The sequence below is a fragment of the Theropithecus gelada genome, chromosome 16, assembly GCF_003255815.1.
Source record: "Theropithecus gelada isolate Dixy chromosome 16, Tgel_1.0, whole genome shotgun sequence".
Classification (NCBI taxonomy): Eukaryota; Metazoa; Chordata; class Mammalia; order Primates; family Cercopithecidae; genus Theropithecus; species Theropithecus gelada.
Window position 1 is genome coordinate 22063053 of NC_037684.1, and position 13564 is coordinate 22076616.

Consider the following 13564-nt stretch of genomic DNA (forward strand, 5'->3'; position numbering starts at 1 on the left):
CTTTCACATCCCTGCTCTGGTGTTCAGAACATGCTGTAACATCAAGGCATGTCTGGAAGCACTGGCACATTCCCTGGCGGTTTTGTCGGTCACCTGTATCAGTGGGAAGAACTTAGCAAATGGCAGGGTGTGTTTTGTTCTCATTAGAAGCTTACTCAGCACTGGAAGGGAGGTGTGCTGAGTGTGTGAGAACCCCCCAGTCCCTGATTCTTCCACCTGGCAACATTTCTCCCCCTGCAGAAAGTCCTGGTTGTGTGGGGGTACAAGGGAGGGGGTATTAAAAGTCCTGCAGAGGCAGAGCAACCCCTGCCTGCGGTTGCCTTTCTGATGGCAGAGTAGCTACTGTAGAATCATCCACCTCCACTGGCAAAACTCATAGGTGAAAAAGCAAAAAGCAAATAGGATATTTCAAGAGCAACAGTAATACATGCTCTCTTCATGAGAAGTTCCACTACTGCTCAGGAAGCTCAGGATATTCTCAGATTCAAGGTACTGTCCATCTGATTAGGCACCGATGGGATATTAATGCTCATTGATTATGTTCCACTTGTTCTCAAGTCCAACCTCCCTCTAGCTGGTAAGCTTTTGATGAATACAAGTATCACCCTACATCAATTAAATCAGAATGTGAGAAGGCATAGACAGGCACAGGTGGGCTTTAAAAGCACCCAGGCGATCTGGATGCACAGTGAAGGTCACAAACCACTGGGTTAGATATGGTTTATTTTTCTCAAAGTTCAAGGAAAAGCATCTTTTTTGATCATCACATTTCTCAACTTCCAAAACTTCACCTTTTTTAATGCAATACAAGAGATTGGCAATAATGAGTACTCTCCTACACTTTCAGAGTCACAAATCACTTCTATGCGCACCACCTTATTGGATTTTCAAATCAGCCTGTGAAAAATGCTAACACCATTACAGAAAGATATATGATGTGCTTGCTGTGCCATTGTTTATAAGAGACAAAAAAAAATGGAAACAACCCGAAAGCCAGTGAGAAGATGTCTAAATATGTTATGGGCGTTTGTGCAACTGAGAATTCTATAGTTATTAGGAAGACTTGGGGAGATCTATATGCATTGACTTAGAGAGATAGCTACAAACTACTTTTAAATTTTAAAAAATCAAGTTCAGAATCATAATTATGAATCGTCCCTTTCTATTTTTTAACACTTACTGTGGACTAGGGAATTTATTGTTTTTTATACCCTATGTGTGTTTGTGTGATTTACAAGCACAAAACAAGTAACCACAAGGATGTACACTAAACTGTTAATAGTTGTATGTATGGTGTGGACTAGAATTAGAAAGAGGTGGTATGGGGGCATCACTTTTTTTACTTCTATATTTTAATTTGTTAAAAAATTATGCTTCCGGCTGGGCGCAGTGGCTCACACCTGTAATCCCAGCACTTTGGGAGGCCAAAGCAGATGGATCACGAGGTCAGGAGATCAAGACCATCCTCGCTAACACGGTGAAACCCCGTCTCTACTAAAAATACAAAAAATTAGCCTGACGTGGTGACATGCACCTGTAGTCCCAGCTACACTGGAGGCTGAGGCAGGAGAATCACTTGAACCTGGGAGGCAGAGGTTGAAGTGAGCCGAGATCATGCCACTGCACTCCAGCCTGGGTGACAGAGCGAGACTCCAACTCAAAAAAAAAAAAAAAAATTATGCTTCCATACTGTTAAGAAAAAACTATTTTAAAATCACAGCCCTGAGATGAATTTTAAGGAGAGATCATCTTACGCATTTTTCAGAGGAAACAATTGATCCCAGTGATGTGGGGTAACATTATCATGTGGCTTAAAATTGCTGAAACATCTGTTTGAACATGTATGTATGCTTATGCACAATTTTTAAAAATGAATTTAAAAAAAAATAAGTAACAGGGAAAAGGCTCAACAGGTGGACTGATCCTTGTTGAATGAGGAGGAAATAGAGTCCTGCACAACCAGATGACCGGAGCAGGCTGATGCATCGGAAGCCTGATCCATCAGCTACTACTGCATCTTGCAGGCTAGCCAGTTTCATCCCAGGTCATGACTGACTCAGGACCTAACAGTTCCCTGTTTGCCCCCAGGCTGCGAGGAAGATTTACTGGCTGCCAGTGGCAGCTGTTGGTGCAGCAGGGACACAACGTCCACCCCTACAGGGCAGTTCCGTTCCTAACAAGGAAAATTCACTTTACACGTGCTTTAGGGGAAATGTCCTGGGATGGAGCCAGAGCCAGATGGGCTCTGAGCTTATTAAAAGCATGCTTGTTACCAGAAAACATTTGCAAATATGTGTGGGTATTTTTGTGTGTGTGCATGCATTTTACACACACGCGAACACATATCCCTCTGAAATCCCTTCAATTAAGATTGTCTTCCAAATTGTTCCTCAATATACTTTGCAGTTTACCCTTATGTAGGGGCAAGTGCTATGCCTCCTACCTTTTAATGTTGGATTATTGTTCTGATTCTTGTTTTTCCCTCCTGCCAGGTGCAGCTCATCCACTATAACCATGAGCTATATACAAATGTCACAGAAGCTGCGAAGAGTCCAAATGGATTGGTGGTAGTTTCTATATTTATAAAAGTAAGTCTCTTGCATTCCTTCATTCTTCTCACCATCCCCACCTCAATCAGAATACCAATTTATGGTCTCTGTTGGAGTTAGAAATATTGAAAGGGGTGCTATCCATGCCTAAGAAAACTACAGGGTGGTGCCTTTTATATACATGAGATTTATGAAAAATGAGGTCCCCTGCAGTGAGATGCAAAAATGATGAGCTCCATTCCAGAGCATCTGGGCCTGAGGATTCAAGCAGCTTCTGTCCTAGAAAGAAAAAGATGGCTGGATCCAGGAACAGGCTTTGGGATCCAACTAATGTAGTCAAATCAGAAGGATGTAATACTAGAAGGGCAGGTGGCTCACTAATGCCCCACAGGATTAAAGTCCTGTTCCCCATTCAGCTGCCCCTTATAAACAAAGGAAGCAGCGAGATGTCTCTCCCCTCCAGGCACTGCACTAAATAGCTCCTTCCAGCTTCCTCACAATTGCTGTGATCATCATCTTTCTGTCTTACTCTCCCACTTCTTCATAAGCATCCCTGGTAATAAGATTACCCACACTGACTTTATAACATTCTAAGGAAATTCCACATCTCCCTAACAGTCAACAATGACAACATAAAATCTCCAACCAAGCACATTCTAATTTGTTTAAAAAAAAAAAAAAAAAAAACACCAAATACCTTTAACATTTTAGCAGATGTAGAGAGAAGCAGGTATGCAAATTTTTTAATAAAAAAAGAAATTGCTTTCCTAATTAGAAAAAGTTTTTAAAAAGCAATGTGTGGCAGTTCCAAACATTAGCAGTCACCATGCTAGCCCCTGGGGACGTTTTGGCCAGATCATTAGAGAAAGTGCTCCAATCAGAACTGGGAATCTCATGAAGATGATGAATAGAAACCCAGTATTTGCCACCAGGGAATTTTAACAGGGCTGTCATGATGACATCATTATTACTCAAAAGAATGGGTACCTGGGGCACTACTCCCTCTCCCCACCCTGACAAAAGCATTACCCCGTGCAATAGGCACTTCACCCTCCCTGGTCATTCATGCCATGCCCCCTCCTAACTTCCTCACCCTCCCCTCAGTCAGATCGTGGCAGACCTATGCACTGGGCAGGGGCTCGATGGAGCATCTATGGCATGTTGCTATCCATGGCTACTAAGGTCAACCTCCTCTGGTTTGTCATTAGCAAAGAGAGGAAGGGACATTTGGCCAGGGAAGCAGATTTTTAGGCTTTCATGCCTTTATGATACTCGACACAACATCTCAAAGGAAACTGGTCCCAGCACAGATCCTAATGGTATCTCCTGGCATCATCACAAACCCTGGAATGATAAACAGTAGATTTCTGAATGCCAGACACTATGATATGTATTTTACATCTATTTTATTGTTTAGTAATAAATTCAGAGTTGGGCATTTGTGTTGTATCTTACAGATGAGTAAAATCGTTCAGAAAACCTTTGGCATTTCACCCAAGTTCATGTCGCTTATCACAGCCCAGCCAGGAGAGGATCCAAGTCTTCCCTGACTTTAATACTCATGAAAGAATGGCTTACTCATTCTATCCCTTTCCAATAGAGCTGGGAGAAAGCAAGTGAGGGCAAGAAGGGAAACCATGACATTTTAAAACCTTTTTCCCATGCTCCTCACAACCCCATGCTACTCATAAGCACAGGGCAAATTCCTGTATCTCTTAATGAAGCCCTGATTATGGCATTGATAACCAATTTGTACATTCACCCTGGGCCGCACTCACTGTGAAGCCTGTAGATATGTCACAATATTGTCATATGTGTCCAGGAGCTCACCTCCCCCTATGGCTTTCCCAGCACAAATCCTGCCTGCCCCAGCAATTCCTGTCCTTTGGGGAGTGTCTCAACCTTGGTCCTGACTTTGCCTCACGTGACTGAAAGCTTGAATCAGTGACTGTCATTCCGGAAGCACAGGCACATGACTGCTGACAGAGTGATGGATACACTGGGAAGCCAACAGCAAACTACTGGTGTGTGTCACAAGCTCCTACAGAAACGTTCATTCCTACCGAGCTCATGACTAGCAGTTAGGGTTAGCAGGTCCTGGTTGCTTGCCCACAGGTTGTTGAAAGGAACTTAGCCTGTAGACTCTGAGGTCAGTGAAGGGATAATGACTAGCTCCTGTATCTTCTCAGGTCAGTTGCACTCCTAGGGATGAAGCCCTTCTTTCCCTGAGCAGACCTAAAGCTTTCTTGCTAGATCTCAAAATAAGCCACAACATTTCTGTCTTCCCTCCATATAATCAACTCCCAGAAAATCAACTTCCAGACAATCAACTCCACCATGAGTTATTTATGCTGTGGCTGACCATTCACTCATCTCAAAACTCTGATGGAGCGTGGGGTACTACAGGCCAGCCCTCTGCTAGGCACTGGTACCCAGAAGTAAGACGAACAAAGCTCTTGGTCCCTAAGGGTTCACAGCTTCTTGTAGTTGTCCTCCCCTCCTTCTGAACTCTCTGCCCCTCCCTTTCCAGCAGGGTGGGCAGGAATGGGATATGACAAGCCCCACATCCTGGTAGTTTAGCCTTAGAGTTATCACCCTGGCTAAAAGCTGAGCCATAAAAAAGTTGGAGTTACTGTCTAAAAGGAGATACTTGCTTATCTGTTTTATTTATCTGTGTCCTCCACAAATCTCCCACCCTTGCTGTGACCACAGGGAACTGAGATTTGGCTGTAATTGCTGCTCAATCACACACCATTAACTTCCCACTTAAGCTCACTTATACCAAGTACATATTTTATCCTCTCACCCACGCAGCCAACACACTAGAGCCCACAAATCATCTGTGTGCACTTTGGAAATTTTTCAATTATTTTTAATCAGCTCAAAACAGTCTGGTCCCAACATAAGAGCTGCCCAGACTCACCAGGTACCAGGAGCTCAAGGCACCCAGGGAGTAAGGTACATAACAGATCCCTTACCTGCCATGACAATATATTCCTAGCCATCTTTCTTTCATGGGGTGCAGGAGCAGGCTTCAAGCTATCTTTTAAATGACTGAAGAGGATGTCAAAGTAGATGTTGAATATAGCACTGAGGGGAGCAACAGTATTTAATTTGGGACTTTTTCTATTTAGGGGTGGACTTTTACCTCCATTGGGTGTTGTCACTCACCAAGCTCCCTTTGGTGTGTGTCTCACCACAACACAGCCAGGAAACTGCAAAAAGAGAGACAGATGGTGGGAAAATAAACAGTCTGTGCTTTCTCTAAGCTAAAATTACCTGTTGCTTATCTAATAATAATAATCATCTGCTGCAATTTTTCCAACCCTCAGATAAATCAGATTTAAAATGTTGATGTGTCACAACATCCGATTAGCCGCTGAGGCATAAATTACAGAGCAGAGCTAAGCAAGGTAGGAGAGAAATGACTAGGATGAACAATGGTACCCCAGAAAAGGCTGAGTAAACAAATGTTGTTAAGAAAACCCTTTTCTCATGTAGGGCCACATCACAGTCTCATCAATGATAGTTCCCTACTGAAGCCCCTGAAAACCTGGTTTCTTCTCCCAAAGGAGGAATTTGAAGCTATAAGGGCATAGGCATAAAATGGGAACGGATCCCTGAACATCTGGTACAATGTTTGACCCATGATAGACCCTCTGCAAATATTTGTTGGATGGATGGATGGATTGAATTACATGGCTTATGACATACTCAATTCATGCAATAATGAGCAGTGATATACCAAGATCCTATACTACTTTTCAGTTTTTTTTCCCATTTTCTTATACCTCTATTCTGGGTATTCTTTATGTCTCACTCTCTACCTAGATGAATTTCCCCTTCCTAACATGCCAGTCCCTACCTTGCTTAAAAGCCTGACATCATCTGGCCCCTGCCAATCTTTCTAGGATCACCTCCTCTTCTTCCCCACACTCTCAGCTCCAAGTACACTGAAGTCCTTGCATGAGCATGCCTAGTTCTCACTTCCCCGTGTCCGTGTATGTACAGATTTCTCCGTATGAAATGCTTTTCCTTGCCTTTCATCTCTTTTCACACTCTATCACCAGAACACTTTGTTAACTTCTACCCACCCTCCCAGATGCATGACTTAAATTCTCAGGTGGTGGCTGGTCTTCCTCCAACATCATTACACCAATGACTCAATCATGGCACTCTCCACACTATATGAGAGTGGTTTGTTCACTTACCTGTCTTCCTCTCTAGACTGGGCTGTCCTTGAGAGTAGGGACTCTGGCTTTGCTCTCTGAATTTCCAGCTGTCATTGTGTTTGGCTCATGGTAGGTACTCGGTAACTACGAATGAATAAGTGAATGCCACGGGGAGATGTTTGTCCTGCAAGAGTGATGGCCAGTCATTAATATTTTCTTTTCTCCTCCAGGTTTCTGATTCATCAAATCCATTTCTTAATCGAATGCTCAACAGAGATACTATCACAAGAATAACATATAAAAGTAAGTTTGGTTCAATTTCCTCTACAGCAACTATTCTATAAAGGTTAGACCTGCCTGAAGGCAGGAAGCCAGAACTGATGATCTCCATGGGCCCTTTTCAGTTTCATGATCCTGCAATTCTGTTGAAAGTCACTCTGGAGAGTAGGGTTTGGCTAAGAAGCAGCTCATTTCAAGCAGAAGTCCCTAGTCATCCATGCCTAAGGCGATAATGATTATGGTTATGGTGGTCATCTTTATCCCACAGATTGGTAATGAGCCAGGGGACTCTGCTGGCTGATACGCTCCACCATGTCAGCTGGCCACAGTTGGGGCTTTGCCAATTATGGGATTGAGAAAGCACTCATCAGGTACTATGGATCCGATCGCAACACTTACAGAAGTCCTCAGCTAGACCAGTTCTGTGTGTGTGGCTGGGTCTCCTTTCCAGGCAGAGACAGGATGGCATCTCTCTTTATCCACATGTGTGGCCCATGGATGTAGAGGACTTTGTCCAGTTTCCTTGGGTTTCCAGAGTGTTTTATCCCCAGACTCCTTACACAGAAGAGAGAACAGTGCAAAGTTGAAGGAGGAAGGAAAAAGATGCTGCTGTCATCCCCAGCAATCCCAGAAGGTGCAGGATTTGGGAAAAGTTGGGTGAGATAGCACACACCAATAGATAAAAAAGAAATAATATGAGGATAAAAAGATTGTCTCTACCTAGTTAGGAGTGAGCAGGATACTGGGATTCAAGTCTTGGCTTTGTCCTTTATCAAGGAGTTTCCTCACTTTGACTGTCATTCATCTTGTAAAGTAAAAAAGCTGAACTTCAAATTTCTAAAGTCCTTCTAGGTCTGGGATTCTGAATCAAGCAATAGGTAAATAATGATTCTCACAAAAGTGAAAAACAGTTGGCAAACATCCCAGCACCCCACATCCCCTTGGTGTGCCCTTCACCAAGCCAGGAGCTCAGCTGTGTCTGCTGCTTCTATCTCCAATGGCAATGTGGGAAAAAAAAAAAGAATGTGTACAGATCTCATCTTGGACTGCCAAGGGAGAGTATGGAGAATCCTTCACTCAGCCGTTTACTCACTTATCCGACACACATTTCCTGCATGCCTTCCACATGACAGACACCAAGCGAGGCTCCAGGGATGGAAAGATGGCCCAGACAGCAGCCCTACATCTACCAGGTGCTCACCGCCAAGTCCCTCCCATCTGCAGAGGCTGGGAGGCTGGTAGGGCTGAGGAATGAACCTGGAGAATCCCACTCCACCTAGATAGACATTTCCCAGAAGAATGAATTAAGTTGTCTCCAAGCATATTCTGCCTTTTCTCATTAGTATTCTTATGGAGTCCTCTCTAAGCACACACTTAGATTGCTCAGCTAAGGGAGATATTTCTGTCTTGTGTGTAAATAGCACATTTATAACTGCCCATAAAAGATTATTATTCTTTTAACTTTTTTGATTAAAAAAGCATGAAAATTAAATAAAATGTTTTCAAATAATCTTGGATTTGCAATTTAGAGACCGTGAAAATGCATGAAATCACACATTAAGCCCCAACACACAGTCTAACAGATTGCCAGTTGCAGAGTAAATCATTAGAGGGACTTTCCTCCCCACCCCACCATCCCGCCCCTAGCACTGGTCTGATTAATATTAAATGATGTGGCTTGGGCCACCAAGGGAGGAGCAAGAGTAGGGAGGGAGTGGAAGGGGAGGCAGGGAAGAAGGGAAAGACGGATGGAAGGAAGGAAAGGAAGAAAGGGAGGGAGGGAAGGAAAAGCATTCCAAGTGTGGAGAGCTACATGCACAAAACCTGGAGAGTACTGAAGGCCAGCGAAGAGTTCAGAGGGAGGAACTCTGTCTTCATCAGCTCTTCGTCTCAGTGCCTAAGACGAGGCACACCCAATAAGCACTGGTGATGGCCTGGGTGAATAGAAGGGTGAATGGCCTCTTTCAGGAGCTGTGACGGGGCAGAGGGAGTGGCAAGAAAGATGTTCTGGAGCCAGATCTTGAGCCATGTTAAGGTGTTTATGCAGAAGGCAGGCAGACATTTAAACACCCTTACCACCTCTGAAGACACATTCCTAAAAATACAAATAGAAGACAGCAGGAGCACCCCCGCTTGTGATCCCCATACTCTATACCTCTCAGGGCCCAGGGAAAAGAAAGGGGAACCAAAGCAAGGTAAAGAGATCCTGGCCTGCATGGGGAAAGGTAGTTGATTTAGGCCCCCTAATAACAGGAATTTTGAGCTCCTATAATCCAGCAGGGAGTAATGGAGGTGTCCTCTGTAGTGACCTTTGTCACATACCTGAAGGGAGCAGCACTGCAGGAATAATGATGGCCGATTCATGGAAATGACCTCAACACTGCTTTGCCCAGGACACTGTGGCAGAAAGGATTGATTTGCACAGCAGAAAACCACAGCTCTCTTTTGTCCCTACGGCAGCCAGAAAGTTGGCCCAGTGGCAGGCAGGGGAGTCTGGAACAGGAGTCATTCACTAGAACACAGCCAGTGGGTGGGAAACACAAGACTGGAAGTCTCTCCCGAGGCTCTCCAACAGGCAGCAGGTTAGGCCAGCACTGGCCCATAAATTCAGGTTACGATGAAGACAACTCAGGCGGCCCCATCAGGGTATCCTGCTTCTGTCCTTCTAAGTGTGTGAGAGACAGAAATCAACCCCCGACCCCACTATTTCTACCATGCTACTGAGGGACACCTAACATCCACCCCTGCCCTTTCTACTGCTGCTACCCAGAACTTCACACCAGCATAGCTTCAATTTGCTCTGCTCATTTAGATGTAGTATCCACTCTGCAAGGTGCTGAGCCACAGGATTATGGAGATGATGCTTACTGAGCACTTTCCATACACCAAGGTCTATGCTTTACATGCAGGCCCCTTACCTAGTGCTAATGAAGTCCTTCAGAGTGGTATGATTGCCATCCCTAGTTTACAGATGGGAAAAATCAAGGCTTCAAGAGGTGAAGTCATTTGACCAATGACACACATTTAATGGCTGTATCAGTCAGCAACTTCTGCGTAATAAACAAGCATTCAATGATAAGCACTGATTTCTTATTGCTGTCTCTGTGGGTTGGTAGGGGTGGCTCTGCTTCCAGTTACAGGTCTGCGAGTGAGCTGAAGCAGCTCAGCTCCACATGGCTCTCATTTTTCTAGGATCGAGATGATATCCAGGGCAAGTAGTTCTCATGGTAGAGGGAAGAAATAAGTGATGTGACTTAAGGCCTAGTCATGAAACTCACACATTCACTCTGTCCACTTCCACAAGCCAAAGCAAGCCATATGGCCAAGCTCAACATGAAAATCCTCCCAAGGAGATGAAGATGAGGAAGAAGTGAACATTTCCTGAAAAATACTCTATTCTTCCATGGTGGAAGAGCAAGGATCCAAATACGGGTCTTCCTGGATACTGTTTCCTCTGCTTTTCCTTCCTATCATGCTTTCTCCCTAAGGAGGAAGGAAAGCTTAGGTCCAGGGTCTTAAAACTAATTGCAGTGAAGATACTTTCACATTCCATGAAACTTATTAGCACGTTTCTCTTAATTCCAACTTTGGTTCAGTTTGAAGAAGCATCTTTTTGCTGTTTGCATGTGCCTCCACTTGAAAGGGACATATACTAACCACAGAACTGATGGGAACTTTGGCAGTTCAAGTCCATCCTGACCTAAGCTCTCTCCAACTCCTGCCTGGCCCTGAACATGGTACCTCCGGTGGAAATCAGTCATTCAGAGGGACACAGCGACATTGCCATTATTGCCATAGTTACCAGAGAAGGCACAGAGATTAATTCTAGAAGGGATCGGTCTTCTGCAAATCTGCCCTTTGAAGGTCATTGTAACAAAAAGCCAATCTAGGAATTTAAGCAGAGTGACATAATCTGCTGACAAAAGGATTGCCTCAATGCTTGGTTGAGAATAGACTACAAGGGGTAGAGTCAACAATAGAAGAGGATTGCAGCAACCCAAATGATGAGACGATGGCACTCACCATGACAAGGCTGATGGGGATTGGCAGGGAGACGGTGAGAAATAATTGGGTATATTTTAAAGAAAAACCCAGGAGACCAGGACCAGGCACAGTGGCTCACACCTGTAATCTGAGCATTTTGGGAGGCCGAGGCAGGGGGATCACGAGGTCAGGAGTTCGAGACCAGCCTGACCCCATCAGGTCAGGTCAGGTCAGGTCAGTAGAGATGGTGAGACCCCACCTCTACTAAAAATACAAAAAGTAGCTGGGCATAGTGGCACATGCCTATAATTCCAGCTACTCGGGAGGCTGAGGCAGGAGAATCACTTGAACCTGGGAGGCGGAGGTTGCAGTGAGCTGAGATCACACCATTGCACTACAACCTGGGCAACAAAGCAAGACTCTGTCTCAAAAAAAAAAAAAAAAAGCCAAGAAGTGTACTGATATATCTGATAATACGTCTGATGTTTTATGTGAGAGAAAGAGGGGAGTGAGGGATGACTGTAAGGCTTTTAGCCTGAGTAACTGCAAGGAAGACATTTTCATCCACTGAGATGGGGAGACTGTGGATGAAGCATATTCGTGGGTGGGGAGGAAATCAGAAGTTTTGAACATGTTCAGCTTGAGATGTTTATAAGGTACCCACGAAGAGGTGTGGAGTAGGCAGTTGGATATATGAGTCTAGATTTCAGGAGGGAGAACTGGAGATATAAATGTGGAAGACGTTGGCATCCAGATGGCGTTTAAACGTTGGTGAAATCCTGGGAGTAAGAATAAATAGAGAAGAGAGGCGGGACATGTCCTCACTTTTGAAAGAGCAATTCAAATCTCCATGACTTAGGATTGAAAATCACTTCTAAAGATATCTTTAAAATCCCACCCTGGAAGAGGCTCCCGCGTGGCTGCCTCATCGGCTCGCTGAGGTGGTGCAGGGAGCTGCTGCAGGCGTGGAGGCACTGGGGTGAAATCACAACATGGCAGCCGGAACAGACACAGTCCATTTGCCCAGTTTGTAGGACTGAGCACAGAATCAATGACCAGGAAAAAAAAGGGGAACTGTGCAAAATCATTCTTTTGAGTCAGTTTAAAAAAAAAAAAATCAATGCCAGGAAATTCATACAAGGAGTAAAGAGGGAGAATCTCGCCAAGAGGATTGGGAATTTTGGAAGCTAAATGTTATGCTGGTAAAGGCACCACACCCATGGGAGGCAGTGTGTTCTAGTGAAGAGAGATCTGGGCTCCTACCCTGGCTCTACCACTTCCTTTTGTTGCCTGACTTCAAGCAACCTTCTAAACACCTCCCCCATCTGTAAGAGGAGGATATCAATGCTGATGTTGAGATGCTTGGCGTGAGAATCAAACAAGGTAATGAGTCAAATGCCTGAACAATGAGCGGTATAAACTAGGTGTACAATGAACGTGTATTTCTAAGTTGTCCTAAGGTACATGACTGTCAAATCCAGCTTCCTTCAGGGCAGGAGGCAGATTGCTATGATGCCAAATAAAAATTATGTTGAAGGTAAATGCAATACAGGACACAGAGTCAACAGAATTTGCTTACTTTAAATGAAACACCGCTCCTGTGCTTGAATCCATGCAGTGGATGGTAATGATTTAATGAGATTCTACTACTTTCCTTGCAAGCTTAGATTTCATATGTCTGAGTGAAACTTATAAAACACTCTAACTGGGACTGACAATGAAAAAAACCAGCCTGAACTAAATTTGGGCTGAATTTAGAAAGTCTTCTAAAGAAAATCCATTTTATTAAAGTCAAATTCCCCTTCAACAGATTGGAGGTGAAGACTGAAATCATGACATTGAAAAATAGATTTTCTGAATGGATTTTCTGGAGGAGATACTGGTAATTTACTTGAAGTATTTTAATTTTTTAATGTAGTGTATAGGAATAATGCTAATATCTCTCATTTTTCTTATGTTAATTAATTGGCATTAACAGAATCCCAATTAAATAAAAGGTAGTATTCTTATTTTATCTACCCGATTTCATTAAGCTAGCATTATTTTTTAAAGAGATTTTATGCTATTTTCAAGTGGCTAAACTAGTGACCGATGGAGTGTAAAGAGGCTTCTTAAGTGGGTAAGAGGGAATAGTTATTAGAACACTGCATATAAAACACTTTCTTCCAACATCCTAGGACAGTATTATTTTGATAGCTTCATTCTCCTTCAATGTCACATGCCCCATTCATTTCATGGGTAATAAATGCAGTGGTGAGCTTTAGTCCAATAAGAATCCAAAAGATCACAAATTTCAAATTTAAAAAGGTATGGTGGCCGGGCGAGGTGACTCATGTTTATAATCCCAGTATTTTGGGAGGCAGAGATGGGCAGATCACCTGAAGTCAGGAGTTCGAGACCAGCGTGGCCACCATGGTGAAACCCTGTCTTTACCAAAAATACAAATATTAGCTGGGCATGGTGGCAGGCACCTATAATCCCAGCTACTTGGGAGGCTGAGGCAGGACAATCAGTGGAACCTGGGAGGTGGAGGTTACAGTGAGCCAAGATCACGCCACTGCACTCCAGCCTGGGCAACAG

The 13564-nt window shown here is 43.9% G+C and overlaps 1 protein-coding gene across 3 annotated transcripts in view; it reads left to right on the forward strand.

Moving 5' to 3' along the window:
- CA10 (carbonic anhydrase 10) overlaps positions 1-13564 on the forward strand; it is a 533205-nt gene that overhangs the window by 509599 nt on the left and 10042 nt on the right. For all 3 annotated transcript variants that reach the window (XM_025361853.1, XM_025361852.1, XM_025361851.1), the window contains exons 6-7: positions 2493-2588; positions 6952-7024. In XM_025361853.1, the coding sequence (XP_025217638.1) occupies positions 2493-2588; positions 6952-7024 (169 nt within the window). The remainder of the gene's footprint in view (positions 1-2492; positions 2589-6951; positions 7025-13564) is intronic.